The sequence below is a fragment of the Cephus cinctus genome, unplaced genomic scaffold, assembly GCF_000341935.2.
Source record: "Cephus cinctus unplaced genomic scaffold, Ccin1 Ccin1_scaffold0108, whole genome shotgun sequence".
In the NCBI taxonomy this organism is placed as follows: Eukaryota; Metazoa; Arthropoda; class Insecta; order Hymenoptera; family Cephidae; genus Cephus; species Cephus cinctus.
The window spans coordinates 118,915-140,225 of NW_014332843.1; the positions used below are offsets into that span (position 1 = coordinate 118,915).

A 21,311-nucleotide genomic window follows, 5' to 3' on the forward strand; every position below is an offset into this window, starting at 1 on the left:
TGAACCTATAGAAATACACCACTTACATAATTCAAGAGTGATTTATTTGATTTTAGTAAATTTCCAAAAACCGTCTTCCCCGTTCAAAATAACTGTACTTGGAACTATATGTTTTCTAACTTTACACATTATTAATTTGGAATTAGCAAGAGAAATGTATGAACACCAAATCCTGACAGTTCACTAGCCCCCTTTAGGTAAATGACATCATCAATGCTGTTTATACCCATGTCTGCGTAGAACATGGTTGAACAAACTATAAAGATAGAATTCACAGGCATAGTCCAAAGATGTGTCATAGGCATGTGTCCAAAAATGAGCACAGATTTTCTGACATCTCAAATACATGGCGTGCATATTGGCATCAAAACAATAAATAAATTAAAAAAGAAAACTTTAATTGAAAGTTTGGTCTTTAAGGTGTTGTAGCTCCGATTGACTGTCGCCACATTCCCACTCTCTCGAAGCAATATTCTTAAGAGAACGCAGGCTTACACTCTTCCACGATCATTACATTTAACTGAATTATATCGTACATGGATCGGGGTTAACTATTAAAAGATTCTAAACACAATATTAAGAATAGACTGTTAGCGATTGAGGCTACTGTGATTCCGGTCGCCTATGCGGTCGTTCAACTAGAACGGTATATTCGTAGTCCAATGTGCGCAGTAAAAGACTCACTCTCCTACAACGGTTGTCGACGGATGCGAATCTTCTTTTGTAATGTCGTTCAGATTGCGCCATTGCAAAGGTATTTCTAGAGGAAGGAGTGCGACTACGTGCGACTACTCAAGTTCCTCGGCGTAAAAAAACGTTTCTACATGTTGCTGTAGGATGATTGATTCTTGGGACTTGAGATGAATTTTACTATGATTTGAGAATGTTATGGCGAATGCAGGAAATCTTATCCTCGTCTGGTTAAAATTAGATTTCCTGGCTATGCGCTGCTTAGGGATTAGTAGACGCTGGGTCTACGAACTTAAACTCCGTCTATTCCAGTCCTACTCTGCGGGCGCAATTTATGGAAACATGACCGATTTACGGCACTAGAAAATTCATTTGCCATTCGATACTTCCAGTTTTCACGTTCGACCCGCCATAGACTAATCGTTTTGTCCTTGTTGTCATTAATGTATATCGAGCTGGATACATACACGGAGCTAATAACAGTTATTTATAATCAATAAAAAGACAATCAATAATCATACAGATGTACGCATTTTAAACACATAAAAAAAGATTGCTTCGTGTAAATTTACTTTGAATAAACATTTATAGTCCTTCCTTGAGTAAAAGAGCTTTTAGAGGGGCCACCTTACTATGACTTTTAAGGTAAAAGAGTCCCTTAGAGTGGATCTTTTTCTTGCGGAATAGCTGTAAATATTTCGTATCTCTAAATATTGAAGTGCCTGTCTGAGGCTATTTTAAGTCAATCAAAATATTTCAGAAACGTTTTACAAAATGTGACCACACCGATACTGCAAAATTTTACCAGGAAACAGTAAATAAAAAATTATGAAAAAACAACATCAAATAAATTTCTTGACCGAATAAAGTTGAATCAACCAGTGTCACGGTCAACTGCTACCAGAAATAAACTAGTGGTCCATGGCATTAGCGGAATTTCCTTCAAGCGACCTCTGACAAGGAGTAGTTCTTTCTTGGCAACGTTTGCCACCTCATTCAGCTCTCTATACGCAGCTGTAATTTGATGCGATCGATGCCATGAATGTGACTCTTTAACTGTTCAAAATTTGTCCCCCTTTTTCGTCATATTTTTCTCTTTGTATCCACCGCATTTTTTTCTTCGATATAGTACATCTTAATATCACCTTAAACTATCATACAGATAAAAAGAGCCATATACGAGTGTAAACACCGTTCAAATTTATGTAGAAATTTGTTCAAAGCCATTATAGTCATAATTTTGTCACTTCAATATAACTGTATACATTACACGCGAAGTACATTATTTAATAATAATAAATTTGATTACACTCGAAATAATAACGAAAACGAAGAGAAGGTATCTGAATTTAACAATTTTAGGAAAAGAATATTACACATTTTTTAATGAGTTAAGCATATAATCGACATGAAGGTAGCATGTTTATAATTGTGATTATTATTGTTCTTTCGACTTAAATTAATACATGAAGGATTTGATGCGTTCAGAATTAAATGACGCATACGACAGGGCAAATGGTAACAAATATTCAAAACCCTAAAAGCTAACAAGAACAATTTAGACAATAAAGAGAGTTAGTATTCATTTATTATTTTTTAGCAGTGTCTTTTCCCCATGGAAACAATCTGAATGTAACAAACATTGTAAATCTATAAACGGATCTCTCACTTCTTGATATAGACATCATTTGAAATCAATTCTAGGTTTAAATAACTTTTTTATACTACAAGTTATGAGAAGATAACCTTTCAAAGTGGATCTGGAAGTGATGGCCAGAGATTATACATGTTATTACAAATGTTTCACGCTACAAGATTAATTTGAAGTATAAAAATATTAGAAGTCGAATAATACTAGTTATCGATATGTAGATATATTAATACTAATCTGTGAGACGATTTTCAAATTTGTAATACGCGCCGTAATTTGAGGCACGTTCGGTGCGCGGGAACGACTGCAGCGCCGAGCTACGTATCGCGGAAAAAACGAGAGGGAGTCAGTAACAAACGGGGGAGGCAGACGAACGTCCGGCCACGACTGTTTTGTTCCAAAGAAATAAAGGTTCACACTCTTTACGCTGAGTTGTATATTAATTACGGGAAAACCCTTACAAATCTGATTACAACAATAGGCGCCTTATGAAAGGCTAGTACCGATGTCTGCCTTTACACATACTCGCTTTTTCAAATTCTTATGCAGACGTTGTGAAGTTGGAGGGCCAGGAAGGTGGAAAAAATACAAACTGTAAACGGGATTTGATTTATGGTCCTTCAAACTATCAACTGAAGGTGCTACCTCTCGCACTGCATGAAACTCACGGAGGAGGGTGGTGGGGTTGGGGGGGGGAGTTACGTAGCAAATACTTAATTAGACACAAATCACTTTTTACTGTAAATTCTGTCCAGTTTTGAATAGTTCGAATAGAATTAGATAAGAATGATATTTTACTATACAATAGTATATTATAGATATGTGATTTTATATTAAATTAAGCTAGGTTTGATTAGGTCGCGTTAAGATAGGGAGAAATGTCCAAACTTCTGGGACTGGGTACATTAGTGGAAAAGTATATCACCGACGAGCAAGTCAGACTAAACAGAGAATTAAATGTTTTAAAAAGCTCCGTCAGATAAAAATATGTTATAAGATTTTTAATTCACCGATGGAAGATCGTTTCGGAGACCAAAATTTGTACTTGTATCCAATTGGGTCTGTGCGTAACTGGGCATCACTCGCTGTGCGGTATCTTTCAAGTATTTAATGCGATATTACAACGTATAATAAAGCTAGACACTATTATGTATCGAAATCTACCCTTCCTCATGTATTAACAAACGTATCCAGATTGTACAACGTCTATATAATAACTTTGTCGCATTAAAAAACATCGCAAAACAAAAAGACGGTCTGATGTCAGCTGGCGACCTGGAGTTGCTTAGACCTATATACATATATGTATACATATAGTCGGTCTAGAAATAAAATAGCTTAAAGTGAAAGATCGAAAAATGCGAGGCACGTGGAAAAATTGGCATGACATCAGTCCAAAGCTGATTATTTAAACTGGCTGTAATGCTCGAAACCCTTTAAGGTGCGAACTGAACTCTCAAATCAAAGCACAAATTACATGCCACTAGCCATACGCTTACTCTGCGTTAGAAAGGACAGTTGTCCTTAAAGGAAAACAGGCCGCAAGTTGAAACTTGCAATATGCTTCCTCCGAGTCGCAGGTAATGTACAAAGTCCCTATATGAGGAAGCATTTTCAATTTTTTTAAATCTTAGTTTCCTCATAAATGAATCTTCATTTACTACTGAACCGCGAAATTTCGAATTGCTATAAAATTAGATCCGCTTGGCCGATGTTCGCTAAATTTCATATGTGTTACGGCTAGATGATATTTCATACTTGCAGAGAATTGCGGTTTGATTCGTTGAAGTAAGCGTTAGTCACACCGATAAAATTGATTTTTCGAAAACTTCAAAATATCATAAAATCAAAAACTTCTCGATGGATTCGGCCCAAATGCAATACCAACCAACCTTGGATATAAATCTCTTCGTCAAGAACTATTTAGACGAGTGTCATAAAACTTATGATCACTAGAGTGATAACGTCCTTTTTTGGGAATTCGAAAACGACATAAAACCGAGCCGCAGCTTGAATCATGACGAAAATTATAGTCAATGAAGAGATTACAGAGCTGCACATGCCTGCAAAATTTGGGGGTTGTAACTAAAACCGAGTTCTCGAGTTATACACGTTTGAATTTTTAATTACACGCGCACGGACACACGAACACACACACACACACACGCACCCACACACACACACACGCACCCGGACATTTTTTCCACATGTTTTCTCGACGTTTTGGTACATTCTGAACATGGTGACACGAAGATCTCGAAAAAAAAATGTCCACCGTCACACAGCTTCCTCTATGAGGAAGCAACATAGTCGTACCAAACAAACAAGCATATATGTTTAATCCGTAGAATCTGACTTTACATAGACCCGCTACAATTTTAAACATTTTTCAATGGAAGAACATATAATAGTAAAATAATAGGGATGGTACTAATGTAAAATAGATGTGATCTCACAGAGACCAGTCTCATATTATTGTACAATATTGGGACATCATTAATTTACAATATTGATGAAATAGGTATATCCCCAATAGACAAACTGTAAGAACGTAATATAACAAAAAAAAAACTTATAAAGGAACCATAAAAAAATATGTATCAAAATAAGAATCACACGAAAGTAATAGGCTACCAGTTCCCAAAAAGAGACATCTAAACTATAAACATCGGGAAGGAGCTACATAATAGCGTTAGGAAAAATGGAGCAACAATCAATGGAAATTATGCGCATAAAGCATATAGTATGTCCTCTAGCAACTCAACTAATCGAGAACAAACGGAGAATCACAACTAAACACTATCAGATGAATCACATAAGACTTACGAAACGGTTAAATGTCTCTTGGAAGCGTCGAACATTCATCAGAAAAACGAAAAACTTCCATGCTCTATACTTCTAGCAACCATAAATTATCACGCGTTGCCAAGGGACATGAGTTACACTAAAATCTGATTACGTCTCTGAAGAATTTTGATTAAGAATTAGCGCAGATTGGACCAATAAGTCATCATACGTTTATACGTTATGCATAACATAAAGTTATACTTTAAGTATGAACAAGAAAATCTTACTGCGTCGTTTTAATGACCAGAAATTTCGATAATATTTTATGATTATAGCACAATAATTATAAAATGTTTCGTGATTATATCTGAAGTATTGTCCTAAAAACATAGGTGAAACTAAATTAATTTGATTATAAGATATTTTTTAATATGCTATAGTATTCATCTGTCAGAGGCGTATGTGAAGACAAAATATCGCTCACTTTTCTTAAGAAAAACAGATTGAAAATTTAAAAAAAAAAAAACAAGTTTAGAGTTATGTCTAATTGATGGAACATTAAAAAATACATATGTGTATTCATAGGTTGCTTCGGTTAATTGTTCTCAAGTAATTAGGTTCAATATTTCAAAATTGTTGTGTATAACGAGTTGCCTAGACCTCCTCGTTGTATTTCATTTTCTAATCAGAAATCTAACCCGATATCTACGGACTGCCAAGCCAGGACACTAGCCAGTCCCGTTCATTTATTTTTCGGTCATTCCTAAGCAAAGCCCCTTTCAGCTTTGTGACTCCATGATACAGTACTAATACCTGTAGTGTCTGCTATCATTAAACACGATGCTAAAGTTGGTAAAATTAAGCATAGAAGCAAAAGGAAACAAAAATGGAGAGATAGATAAAAAAAGGTAATTAAAGGTGTGAGGCGGATATGTAAATGAGATCATTGTTCTTGATATTTTCGTGGCGCGTCCATTTGGAGCATCAATGTGCAAGCAGAGCACGGTAATTCGTTCAGACCGATATATAATTGGCGACCACGAAACCGTTTAGTGATTTTTCAAGCTGCGCTTGAAGCACGATGCCAAGCTCAAGATCTATATTTAAGTGACTAAAATTCTGAGAACCAAGGCAGCATTTGAGCTCGATATTCGAAGCAGAAACTGCAACGGTGAACAGAATAATATTTTCTACTATAATTTCATAATTTTATCCTCAACGCTTCAAAGTCGGCACGACTACTTAGGAGCAAATATAGAGACCACGAGACAGGAAGATCTTGTCTGTTGATAACTCGTAACATTGGCACAAACTCAACAGCTGGCGACAGATGCTGCAACTTCCTTTTAATTGTGTGATTCTGTATAATTAGGAATGGTGCAAAGGGATTGGAATCTTCGAAGCTTGAGGAGCTAAGCCCGTAAAAAAAAAGCATCTAAATGACACACGAGTACAAAAAAAGAAGAACAGACAAATGAAAGACAAGGATAAACGGAAGAAGAAAATCGATTAGAACACAATTTGCAATTTTTGGAAATCATGCAAATATAAATATGTATATCGAGCGGGATATAAAGTGACGTCAATAAAGCTGGAGCCGCCACAATGAAAAACCGAAATGAAATTTATTGCAAAATTAAGAGCTATTTAAGAGCCCACATTACAATCATAGGGCTTTACTCCTTTCAATCAAACCTTGTGGTAGTGCTAGCTTATAAAACAGTTGAAATTTTTAATTTGACTTGAAACATTGAACTTTGTTAATTGGCCAGAAAAGCACATGTAAAGCAACACCCCGTTACGGTCGCTTCAATTTTCCAGAAAATAAATGTCCAGAATCGTCACTTGCCAGAAACAGCAGCTGCCCGAATGCCACTTATGTTCCAGTTGTTTGCGACAGCAGAACGGGCGACTAAATATAGTCACAAGCTAAACGTAGGCTTATGATATATCAATAGCTTCCGCAAGCAATAGGAACACCAGTGGCGTACGAGCAGCTGCCATTTCTGGAAAAAGACGATTCTCTACTTTAGAGATTATAGGCGAATGTCGTTTTACATGCTCACTTGACATGAAAAATGCTTAGAATAGATCAGACTCAAAGGCTATAACACATCAAAACGTCGATAAAATGTAACTTAAGGCTCCTCCGGACCTAGATCAGAAGTTAGAACATGATATACGCGTTATCATGTGGGAGAGTTTGAAACTTATCGATTTCAGTCGATAATGTAAAAACTACAAGGAGTCTCATAAAGACAAAGGTATAGGCAGTAGCCATGCCGGCTCGCTGTTCAGTTATTTGATTCCAGAACCATAAATATAAAGATAATAAAAGATGAGTTATAACAACAAAGAATGATTGGAGTGTGCCCAGGAAACAGAAGTGTTCTTTTTGAAACCGGTGCAAGTTTGAAATTTCATAGCCGGTCTTGAATGAGCAATAAAATTATCGTGGAACGACATCCAACGGAATATATTTATATCTCTAAATGTCAAAAATAACATAAAATAGTACGAATCGTATTTTTCATCTTTACCAGCCGTCTTAAATATTTTTTTTCTAGAGTGACTAGACCAACAAATTAATTTTACTTATATTGACAGCGTGAATTTATTTGCACAAACTTCATTTTCTTTAACTAAATTATTCAATCGACAATTTCTTTATTTTTCGAGCTCCGATATTTTCCATTATTTAATTTTTTTGAAAATAACTACAACGGCAACAACTGTGACAACTGTACTCTGATTAATATATATTCCATGCGATCGTGTTTACAATTCTATAAAATGGTTAAGGATTGCTTAATTTCTAGGATTATGGTTAAAGTACTGATCGAGCTGCATAACAAACGTATAGAACGAAGTGAGTTCTAAATGACAAGCGCTGAGGGTTCAAACTTTGAATGTCAGGTGTCATGCGTGAAAAGAGCGTCAAAGGTCAATTGTTAGAACTGTTTCCGCCGGTACACAGGAAAATTTGTGACGCGGTTAAGGAAATTTAATCTGTTCTTCGTAAAGTTGCATATGGAAGTACCCAAATGGACGAAATGGCCACAATTACGGAAAGTTTCGTGATTGCTCCTTCCATCACAGTGTAATTCCTCCGCTATAAGCTTTTCTTAGAAGCGTCTTCTAGGAACTTTCTTCAGAACAGAACGTGCCGTGAGACCCCTATAGAATTATTAACCGCAACAACCGTCCTAATTATCCTGGCGTATGTCAGCTTCACGAGCAGTAGCTTTTCACTATTGGCGCCGCCTTCAAGAAGTTTGGTGGATGATTAATAGCCTTTAAATGAAGCGAATAATTATGAGGTAGATCGATATAAGCATTAGCCAACGGAGACAAAAGTGGTTTCGCAATTTTCTTTTCATATTTCCCATGCGACGTGCAATCGCAATTTTATGACTGACATGAAAATGGGGAACCATCCATATGGAAAACCCATATACCACAATTTTTCATACTACTTTAGATGTATATTATGTTTCGTAATTTTCCACATTTGTCCAGATATATTATAACACAATAAAATTTCTCTCAACGAAACTTCATGTTTTATACATGAAAGCTATGTCACACAGACATATTGTGGAATATTAATATCTTAGTCTTTACCTAGTCGCGCATAGTAGAAAGGACCGCGCAAATGATATTTTTACACATAAAGAAAATATTAATTGAATTTACGGTCTGAAGTCGTAAATAGCCTGAGATATTATAAGAAAATATTTTGTTGTGAACAATTTTCTATAACAAAATGGTGCTTCGATCACTCGAACCCTTACAAAATACGGATCTAAAATTTGTATATGTTCTTGGCAGGTGCTGAACTTTCGTGCATGCAAAATTTTGAAAATTATTTAACTTCGCTCCTTGAAATAGAAATATGTTTTTTAGATATCTCAGCTTGCAAGCGGTAATAGTGAATGAAATTTCTAGAAGACACTTTTTTACATCGAAAATTACTACGATGATTACTAAATTGAAAATTTTTGAATTTTTTATAATTATTTACTGTACTGTTTAAAAATATGTGTATAAAAATTTGTTTAAAGATGGATTTATGTCCTTCCGCTTATCTGAAATGTAATATCTTACGTAGGAAATATTTTTGTAATGAACGATATAAATAGTATTCACAGACATTGGAATACTATTATGACGCATCGAGAAAAAATACGATCAAATTTACCATTTCTTAACTATTTTTCAGGGTTCTGAAAGGATTTAACTATAGTTTATAGTGAACTTAGATTTGTTACGCTGAATTATCACAATAGTTAATAATATTTACGACATATTAATACTGTTTGGTAATAGTAAGATTGATCAACTTCGTATTTTACTATTTTTATTGTAAATCATAATAACCACCATAAATTGTATAGTTGGATATAACTTTTACACTCTTGTGATTAACGAAACGGTCTAATTAATTTGACCAGATATACAAGTAAAAATAGTATTTTCAACTAATTGTTGTTAGTTGCTTTAACAATGAAATATTTCTCAGTAACTACAAGCTATTTACTTTTTTTCCACTGCTTGAATAAGTTTGTTAGGATATTAAATATTTTACTTAAGTCTAAGAGTTTATATCGAGGTACACTGAAACCTCGTTTAAGTTGACTCTTAGAAAAGGTTACTCGCGTTTAAGTTTACGCGATACCTTTCATTTATGTTGACTCCCGCGCCCCCACCTAATTCTCAAGCAGCTGCCCTGAGTAATGAGGGAGGGAAAATGCAATTGTATAGTGACGCGCATCAGCCAATCAGAATAATCGCAAGAGGGGAACCGCGCAGTGGTGGGATCCCCTCCTGAGTCAACATAATCGAGATGTTTACGTTTCTGACGAGTCAACCTAAACGAGGTTTCAGTGTAGTGCGATGGATTGGACCACTAGGTTTTGTACATTAGTAGCTTCTATCGCCTCTTCGTCTCTATTTCAGAATTCCGTAAAAAATATAGTTTGGGGCTTATTGGCTTGTTGACCCGCCTCTGCTTACGGGTATGCCGGTCCTTCTGATGGTCGGTTGCTGTATTAGGATGAATATGGTTTTTTACCATAATTATGCGACAATGTTTACCCTTGCCATCCGTGGCTAACTATAATCACTGTCTATAGTAGATTTTAATTTTTTTTTTGAAGTGAATTTAACTTTTTGAAATTAGTAAAGTAATTTACTATGAAGTTAGTTTTGTTACTACAATTATATCCACCAATTGCAATAGTAAACTCAAGTATGCTAAGATAGTTTGGTTTCACTAACTAATAATATTTTTACCCTGCTACATAGTTAAGAATACCATCGTCTTTTTTTCTCAGTGTATTAAGCGAATCACCTTAACATATCCAACTTAACATGTCCATCGGCAACCGTCATGTAGGTTTAATTGAACTATATTTCAGTTGGTACTACAAAATCGTTTTTGTAGTGTAGTCCCCTTACCTAATATTTCAAATTCTCTGCGAAGTTTTTTCAGTTCGAGTGAATTAATACATAAAATTAAAAATAAATTAACAAATTAACGACTAAATATCCCTAAAATTTCCACATCTTAGGTTTAGTAAATTTCTTGCGTAGCTATCGTAACTTTAAAAATAATATCACAGAGCCACTACTTTTAAATAATAATGTAAGTAAAGAACACTAAATTGTTATACTTCTTTTAAGTAATTGTGCTGAAGTAGCTATACAAACTTTATACATGTAATTTTCGTTAATACCTATGCACATAACTAGGTCCATATGACTATCTATATTCCACATTTGAAATAGCGAACGGATAAAGTACTCCCACATGTTGTAGTAACATGTCCAAACGATCATCAGATAAATTTTACGTATCCCAAATTAGCACCTAACGTACGCTGTTAATTGTGACACGGACTGTTAGAGGTTTACGTTTATAGGCAAAGGTTCATTATCAAAGACATAACGTTTACGAGCGGATTAGGCAGGACTCGTTGTACGTTTACATGGTTAATAGGCGGATATACACCCAGTTGACTGAATGATATATCTATCGAATTTAATGTGTTTCCACATTTGATATTTACGGCTGTAGATCACGGTAATGTTATCACGAACTGGCCGATTGCAACTGGTCTGTGAAACTGCATATGTAATTTTAGTGTGAAAAATAAAGTGTCGCATGGAACAATGTATTAATATAATATTATGATGAGCAGGCAATGATGATACAAAATAAAAATGCACTGAAAATAAAAAGTCAGGCATCCATCAAAATTTAGGTTGATTCGACTCACTCCTGCGATTTAATATGGCAAACTCAAAAATAAACGGGGTTCGACTGAAATATTTAGTTAAAGGATCTAATTTTCTTAAACATTACTTACGTAAAAACAAAACAAAAATTATAATAGTCCAATTGCAAAAATACTATTAGGTTAGATCAAGTGTAACATATCCATTATAAGCGACCCAATGTTTAGTTGACGGAACTAAATTTGTAGATTGCAAATGTAAGTGTGTTCCGAAATGTGTTATTTCAACTATATGTGTGTAGTCAACATTTAATATGTTAAATGAACACAGTTTAAATGTGTCGTGTGTTATTTCAATGCAAAAAGCATTAAATTTGAAAGCACCCTGCCCATGTTAAAATGTTGATATCCTCAATGCGCGGCAGAACACAACACAGAAATGGTAATGCATTTAAAGTGAATTGAAGCAATACGCATAACATCATTTTACGCGTCTCAATGGGTGTAGCATGTATTTGCTATTCTGAAAAAATTTCCCACATATACCTTTTTGTTTGCTAATACAAACCACTACTCCTTGAAACAACAAACATATCGTGTGTTATTGACGGGCACTGCCAGAAACAACTAAAAAGTGACTAACAACGAAATAAGACATGTAAGTGTGTTCACGTAACACTTACATTTCTACTGAAGACAGCAATAGTGTAGTTTCTGTTTAACTATGAATTAATCTAACTGACGAAAGCATATTACGAATTGAAAAAACTGCTATTCATAAGACCTGACTTGATTCAGTACACTTGATTTTTCAGAAATACATAATAAAAAAAGATGCGGAGTTTATTAAATAATACTGGATTAAAGCATTTTTAATTACCAAGATTTTTTAAAAAGTATTTTACAACAATAAAATATGAAAGACTAAAATTTCCTAAGGAGAAAACCTATTGATTGTCACCAATTCAATAATGTTCAATGTTTATTACTACAATTCCCAATAATTTACGTTGGAAAATTATCAAACTTTTACTTTTCATTTTTCTCGGTCAACCGATACTTCTTTAAAGTATCTTCCTTTACTTTATAATCGAAGGTCCCTCCATTGACCTAAATTGCACCTCTCTACAGAGTTGGTAGTTTCGTGAGCTAGAATAGTATTGTAGATCATACTAAATTAATTAAATTCAAATAGCAGCTACGTGCGGGATTGTGAAACTAATTCGACCAACCAGATAGACTACCGGTCAGAGAACTTGGACTTAATCAACCTTAAGAATTAACACATTCCGCAAGTATTCTCCATATTATTTATAGAGCTAAGAGTTTCAGATGGTTATGACAAGATAGTAGTATCACACTTGTGATAACGAAACTAGACTCTTCTGCAAATATGTTTTAGATCCATTTTCACTTTAGAGTCCTGGAACAACCCAAGCCAATTATTAAAGATGCGTACATAAAACTTTGGCGAGTACGACTTGTCTTGTTAAAAATTCGACAAGATCAGGTAAAAATTTCCGACAGAATTCAGCGAACCATCGAAATTTACCCAACACCATAAGAATTACGCATTATTAAAACTAATTAACTTCTGCTGAAATGTAAGACATATTTCTGTATATGTCCCATAAACGCTGTATTTTAATTTCATAAGAAGTGATTAAGAAATGAAAAATACACAATTTTTCTTACAACTTACTTTCTTACATAGGTGATTTTAGATATCTTAATTCATTACTCATTTTTAGTTATTATCAAATTAAGATAGGCAACCGTGAGGTTTATACATAAACGTGCCAGACGTGACTGAGCAAAATTTGCGTGCTCAGTTGAGTATATATGGTCTTAATGTTTTGGTATTTCCGGCAATTTTACGTATTTATATTTCGAAAATGTGGACGAAAAATCATTTTAAGATGTTGAAATATCGAGCGTCATTAGAGAAATTAAAATATTATTTGATGAAAAAATTGACAAAGTACAAAATAGAGAGCCCACTGTACAAATGTGGGTACACGGTTAGTGTTTCATTTTTTAGGTTCAAACTCTCAGGAAACTACCAAGGAGATTAAAAAATCTCCATTTGTTTAGTGCAAATCGTGCCACACAGAGAAAACACGCATTGACTTATTTGTTGATAACTTTTTTTATAGAAACAATTTTCGAACGTTTGACGAAAGTTTTGATTCTATAATAATAAAATAAATAATCTCTAATCTGTAATAAATAAACGAACAGCTCTGAACATTTATAATAAACCGGGCGATTCTCGTATACCCGATTTTAAACGCGTTTTGTCAGTTGAAATCTTGCTAGTTCCCTTAACCCTTTGTACGGCCAAAGTTTTTCTTCCTGGCGGATTTTGGTGATATTTTGCAATTCTATAGTCCGTATTCAAAACTCACTCTTAAGATGTAACAGAGTCACTATTAATTACAAGTGACTGCGCCAAGTTGTAAGTGACCGTATTCAGAACTCACTTTTAAGCCACTTTTAGCTAGCGATGCGCTAACAGGGAAGCAGCGTGTTGTAACATGTACTTTCAATCGCGTTCGGAATCATTCGGGGAGACTCGGGCATATTCGATTGAGTCCGGGAGTATTCGGTGGCATTCGAAAAGCGCGAACTTCATATTTGATGAAAACTGCAGCTATATTTGAAATTCGAAATTCAAGAATTCCCTGTTGTAGAGGCAAGCTATTAATATTCAATTAATACGGTAAAAACGTATAAATGTTGTGTGTGTGTATAACTATTATAACACAGGCATAACATGAGAATGACAAAAATAAATGGTTGTAGATCATCATGGAACGAAAGGAGAATTTTACCCTCGAAGAAAAAGCATTAGTCGTACAATTTATAAGCGACAACCGTGATATATTAGAGAGTAAACCAAATAATATTAGATTGCAAAAAAGTAGATGAGACTAACAGAGAAAATGGCAGCGACTGGAATTAAGAGGGAATGGAAAGATATAAGAAGTGCATAGCAGCGGTGTAAACTCGCAGTGAAGAAGACTATTTCTTGCTATTGCAAGTGTGCAAGTGGTACAAGTGGAGGTCCTGCCCTATTAAAACCTTCCGGGCTCAATTTCAAAATCATTGAAATTTGCCTGGAAAATGTTGTGGAGGATGAAGGTCCCCACAAATCTGATAGCCTCTGAGCATTCAACACGGCCGAAATGCCTAAGGATGACGTCACGTACGAAACGGATCACGTCTCTCTCGAAAAACTTGCGGATTTTTTACTCTCATTTCATTAACATCGCGGACTTCGTCCACCTCGGCAATAGCCTCCATCTCTTCTACCATATTTGAGCCACCTGTCACTTTAAACATGTCCCTACCCACATCACCGAACAGGTCGCTGTTAGTCCCAAGATGGCGCCTAATAGCGCACTTTTAACCCTTTCGACTATAGACCTTTCGACCCTTTAACTGTCGACTATAGTCGGTACCCATGCGACAACCTGTGTGTCATTCTAGGCGTCATTCTAGGCGTCACTTTAGCGAAGCGGATCGTCATAACGAAAGGGTTAAATGCTTAAAAGCGGTTCTGAATAGGCTTTTTCACTAATAGCGCGCTAATAGCCGTTAGTGACCTTAAGAGTGACCATAAAAACGGTTCTGAATACGATCACCTTCAAACTCACTAACAAATAATTTTAAAACGCGCTATTGGCACTAAAAGCGGGTTCTGAATAAGGGCTTGTGTCTTTTGGATCGCTGATTACAAATATAACGTCAAATTTCAAAAAATTAAAAATGTCGGATCGAATACCCCATGTAGGGGTAAATTAGTATAAATCATAATAAATATGAACCAGATACGCGATATACATATAGGTTTCTCAGGTCGGTAATTACGAATTTCATGTCTAATTTTCAAAATCCAGTATGGCCATCATATAGAAGTATAACAGATAATTTGTTTAGAAAACAAAATCTAGCGTGCACAAAATTCTGGAAAAAACATATATTATTCCTTGGTATGTCCAGAATATTCGGTAAAATGTTCAGCCTCTATAATTAAATACTTTCCGAGAAACCAACTAAAAAAAAATCGTATATTTTTAAATTTATTCGTTTATAAATGAATACAAATAAACAACTGGATATAAAAACTATGGGAGACGTGTAAAATATGTATTAATGCATCCAAAAAATGTAAAATCATACTTAGTTTCTTTAACCTATAAATCTCTCGTTGCAAAAATAATAAAAAAGAAAAGGTAGAAACTTCTCAACGCCACATAAAGGGCTCTAGCTCTTATCTGTTCAGTTTCAAACGCTAAACTCCTTTTTAACGATAAAATGATTACTCATAGTGGTCATCATATCAGCTGTGATAATTTTAACCCTATCATAATTCTGTTGCAATTTACATTTTTTTCAATTTAAACGAAATTTAATAACAATTAGTATGTATAATATACAACTTAAATAAAAATAATTTTGCAATAATCAATATGTAAAAAATGGTGTTAAAAAATCCTGGTTGATATATTGATTATATTATATACAAACGATTGTATTATATACATAAAGATACAAACTAATCATGATGTTAGGTTACGTAAAGTTTCTAGTGCTTATAGTATTTGTTGAACAATAAAAGTTACCAAGAAACAACGCTCGCGAGGAAAACCAAAAGGTGTGTTTCAATTTTCTTAATATAGAGCCTTATTTCCGCGAACCTTATCGCTACAGAACAGTGAATAAGGCAACTATGCAAAATGAATAGAGCATAGTACGTAATGACAATTAAATTTTCAGACAAAGCAACCTGCCAATGAAATGAGAAAAGCACATTGTGCCTTACCGAGAACTTCCATGCGTAAACCACATTTCTACATACAACTTCATAATTTATTGTAATACGTTACACCTAATATGTATTTATCCTGATTACTGATAAGTTTTATTTGATGGCACTATTGTATGTTCCAATATTATGAAGAAGAACGTCGAGTTTTACAACTGTTAAAAAATATACCAATTAGATATAAATAACAACTGTCATTAAAGATGATACTCTAAAAGCTTGTGTATAGTTTAATTTTAATAGTTGTAATCTTATTAAAAAGTACCGTCTACAACCTTCGAACTAGTGTAAACTATTATATAATAAGCAATACAGAGATTTTAAAGCTACCAAATTTGATTGTCTATAGTACTTGTAATTTTCATAAAAAATTTAACAGATTCATTGTCTTTACGAATTGCCTTCATGATAAATTTTTTTAGATTACTAGAATTTGGTATATATATGTTAATACAAAATCATATAATAACAATTTGTATAATGCTACTACCTCAACAACATATGTACACAGATATGCACTCATTACATTTAATGTCATAACAAGGTATTATTGTTTCATGACATAACAATTAAAATAGATATTAACACTAACAGTGAACAAAGATTTGTATATTATCTTAGAAAAATTATACTCATATAATATTCACTAAATAACCTTTTACTGAAAGTAAAATTTCACTGTCAATTTACAAAAATTTGATAAGTGGTGTTATTTATATGTTTTACATTTCCTTTTTTTCGTGAGGGTATAGATTTATATACACCAATACTCCTGAATAATATGACATTTCCTACAGTTTAATGACATTCTCTACAGCCCTGTTACTGATGTATATGTACATTATATCCGTTTTAAACCAGCTGTAGCAATTGTTACATGACAAATCATCAATCTCGTGAAATACTTGATACCGACATCTCAATTTTGAAAAAATACACTACACAAACTAAACATATACTTATAAATCACGCAATCATTGATATTTTTATATTATGGAAGAATCAAAAAATTGATATGAAATATTTTTCTTTGTGACAATTTTAAAACAGCCTTATACGAAATAACTGAAAAATGATGTAAAAATGTATTTTTGTTTTTCCAGAAGTACCACACGGCAAGTTTCCATTTTGCTAAAATTATGACAGAATTAAAAAGTTAGCCGACAGCACTAGCAGTCGTCAAACATCATAGAAAGTCACCTGCCAAACCAATTTTTTGTAAGTTCATGTAACAACGATACATAATGACACAATTTCAGTACGCTTATAGTAAGTTACACAATTCAGTTTCAAATTGGCCCATAAGATAAAATATAGATAATTTCATAAATAATACTTACTATTATAGTCTTTTGTACATATCCTAATAATGTCACAAATATTAGTTATACAATCAAATGGAAAATGCTATATGTCATTTATAATTATATACATAGTAATAAGATACAAAATGCTTATAATGGTATAGAATTATATTAGAATATTAATAACTTATAATAAAAATATATACTGTTATAACCAATTTAACTTTAAAACTGTAAATATCAATAAAATTAAATTAACGGTACTCCAAGTCTCATAGACTGCTATTGTCCTGACTTAATTTTCCACATTTAACGCATAAAAACTACTGCATGTTCTTCTTGAGCTTTAGCTATATTTATTAAAAATACAATATTCATTGTTAAAAATTAGTCTGGTTGTTAAAAATAAAATATTATTTATATAAGTAAACTTCAAATAATGAACAGATAAAAGTTACAATAGCGTCTATCATACCCAAAATACAATTTTAAGGTTGGAAAATTTCTATAATTACAATCTATAAGTAATCGATTGTAAACCTATCTATATCATATTTATCATGCAAGTTCCATATAATAGTACTACAATCTCTCATTGGCCTAAACCAGACACTTTGATACAAGCTACACGAATAGCACCTTTATATTCATAAAGATTATTGTACGAGACCTTGATAAATTTATAACTGTGTTGTTGACATATCGAGGAGAACTTGAGTTTACTTCTATTGGCAAAAAGGATCAATTAGTTATATTAGATATATTGATTGTATCAACATATCGATGCAGTACTACCATATATTTAGCAATCTATGCTATACAATAAGCAATAGTTTTTGAGTAGTTTTTTGTGTTAAGTTATATGTATAGGTTACATACCAGTAACAGGAAGATCAACCACATTAATTTGTTAACTGTGATGATTTATAGGAATCCAGTGAATGAATTATATTCAGTAGGAATTATTATAAAGAAAACTTGTTTCCCAGCATATTATGAACAATGTATAAACACAATTTATGAAAAATTGACTCACCCTGGTCGATTAAACGATGAGCATTGGGCCACTTTTGAGCGTCAAGCTCAAGCTTTTCTTGTAGAAGTTCACGTACATATTCACCAGCCTTGTCTGCTTGATGATCCTTTTCATCGCGTTCTTTCTCAAGTGGAATCCGTGGTTTGTTTTCCATGCTATCGTCTCTCTGATACTTATATTCGCCGTTACTTGATCTGTCTGCCATGACTGAACAAATATTTTAACTCGTATGCAATTGGCAGTGTCGTTCACTTACGATCTAACACAACTTAAGAAAACTGAAGTTTATTAACGATTGTTTGCAACGTACACGAAATTTCTCAAAAATAACACTGTGTACAACAGGGTATCCAACAATGAACGGCGCCACGCGTATGCTATATCCACAATGGCGGAATATGACGCGTTGTTCCTATGCGACGGCAAGCGTCACGCAGATATCTTTCTCTCTCTCCATCTCTCTACTTCACTCTATATCCATATGTATGTATATCTGAGCCAATTGAAGTCGAAACCGCTCCCAGCGCTACTGTTAATATTCCTATTTCATTCCATTTTTCAAGCTAATGCAGAAAGCAATAAATGTTTTTTAAATTATGTTTACGTGCTATTATTAACAAATAGTGAACAACTACGTTTTTATCGTGCAGGATTTAACCCTAGCTCGTAATATCAATTTTTTACTCTTAGGATGCCACATATGGTCTGCCAGACTGACAATTTCATTGCTATATGTATAATTTCATATAATTTTTTAATTTAATTTTTTAATAAATACGTAATTTTAGGTTAAATTATAGTAAAATCGAAATACCGTACTCTAATAAAAAGAAACTATAGTGCAACAGCAAAAAATAATTTGTTCAAAAGTTATAACATTTACAGAACACGTATCATGAAGAACAGATGAAAATGCAGTGTTTCTCCCGATCCATCAGATCAGGGACCGAACTCCGAGTTAGCGATATCACATACTACGCTAGCACTTTTGGATATGGTGCAATGTAACATATTCCTTCCCCTTTCGTTTCATCTCCACGCGTAACACTATTTCCAAAACGTGTTAGCGTAGCGCTGCGTAACGTGTGGTATCACTAGTTTGGAATCCTGTCCCAGGTATGGCGAGTTAGAGTGAAGTAAGATTAATTAATATCATGTGCAACATTTGAGAAAAATATTTGCGTATTATAACGATCCGAAAGAGTCTCACCCAAAAAATGTATTATTCAATATGGGTCCCAGCAAAATAACAATGGATTTCTAATAACTGAAATATATGTATTGTGACGAAAATTTCTTCTAAAGTTATAATCGAAGTTGATTACCCGAGCCGTTCGAAGCAAAACATCTGATTTTCCGTCGACAAATAATAAATTTCTATCTCCCTCGAATACGATACTGACAAAGACCGAGTTGGGCGTCAAACGCACCTTTGCGTCACGAAACAAAATCTGCAAAATAATTCCAGAAGGGACGGAGAGAGTGCCACTGACCGGCACAGATAATTCGCGAGATGGTAGAGGTGCAAGGATCACCGAGGTGTTGATAAGGGAATTGACTAGGAGAATGAGAACCTCGGAATAGAAAACAATAACAGGTGTCCTTTTATTTAGGACGATTGAGAATTTCAACAATTAACAAATAATAATTTCGAAACAAGTCAAATAAATGAAGTTGATAACAATTTAGGGAAATCAAACGAAATACAAAGTAATTCATTTGCGAAACTTTCGTCTACGATACGTGAATTCCCGTGAAGCGGGATACACGCGACGATACGTGAAGTCTCAGGAAGCGAGACAAACACGATACACTACACGCGTCCTCGTGAAGCGAGAACTCGCAGATTCCTTCTGTTAGGTCACCAGGGTCACGAGACTTTTGCGCTAAGAGAATATTACAAAATCAAGAAATAATAGTTCACTAAAGAAATATAGGCGATACACTGAATCTTTTCCACGTTAGTGATACGGAAATCATCCATAGGCGGAGGCTCTGGAAAAAACGTGAACGCGAAAACAATAGGAAAGATATGGAAAACGTATGGAAAAGATTTCGTGACTCGTTACAAGATTCTTACCGGTATTATTCAAACTGCTGACGATACAAAATTCACACCCGACCATGATGGTAACTCACACAAGAATGTTCTACCCGCAAACTTCACTGTAGGGCTGGGACTCGCATCCCCCACTAACAATCAAAAGTAATGCTCTTAAATAGCCAATAAGATCCTCGGGAGGATTTACAATACTAGTATTATTACGCCGTTACAAAAGTCATGCCGTTGGAACTATTCCTCGATAAAACACACGATATAGAGCTAGAGTGACATCTGTGGCTAAATCGCCTTACCCCTACGAGACGGACTTCGACAATATTCGGTAGATGCCGGAGCCTTCCACTAAGCAACGATACATAATACTCGGGAGGACGGCGTAAAATAAAAGTTCCAATCGCGGACTAAGCGCAACACTTTGACATCCTGGTCGTAAGTTCGCTAGCCACGCGGAACATAGTCACAGCCTCACTGGCGTAGCTCGGGGTGTCCAGTGGCCTCTGGCGGCGATGAGATTCCGGCCCTGTCCTCGACGATAGTGGCTGAGATCCTGATCACTTCGGTAGGTCTGGTCGTTTCTGCCTCCTATGGCAAGCCAGTTACAATGCCTCCACGCAGGGGCCCGTTGATCATTCAGCACGAGGAGTCTCGCGGAACTCGAGACTTCCTCGTCTTCGGTACTAGTCCTAATACTAGGGACTATCGATTGTAACG

The 21,311-nt window shown here is 34.6% G+C and overlaps 1 protein-coding gene across 11 annotated transcripts in view; it reads right to left on the minus strand.

Annotated features, from left to right (window-relative positions):
- LOC107274785 (KH domain-containing, RNA-binding, signal transduction-associated protein 3) overlaps positions 1-20,711 on the minus strand; it is a 137,852-nt gene extending 117,141 nt beyond the window's left edge. For 7 of the 11 annotated variants that reach the window (XR_003061920.1, XR_003061921.1, XR_003061917.1 and 4 more), the window contains exons 1-2: positions 20,619-20,711; positions 18,539-18,745 (exon numbers count right to left, since the gene is read on the minus strand). Coding sequence is in view for 4 of the 11 variants with exons in the window: in XM_015754297.2 (XP_015609783.1) it covers positions 18,539-18,745; positions 20,619-20,664 (253 nt within the window). In the remaining 7 variants the exon portion in view is untranslated. Of the gene's footprint in view, positions 1-18,538; positions 18,972-20,618 lie in introns of those variants that run through there. The other 4 variants (XM_015754297.2, XM_015754296.2, XM_015754299.2 and 1 more) reach the window with 3 other exon arrangements.
- Positions 20,712-21,311: the final 600 nt, after the last annotated feature.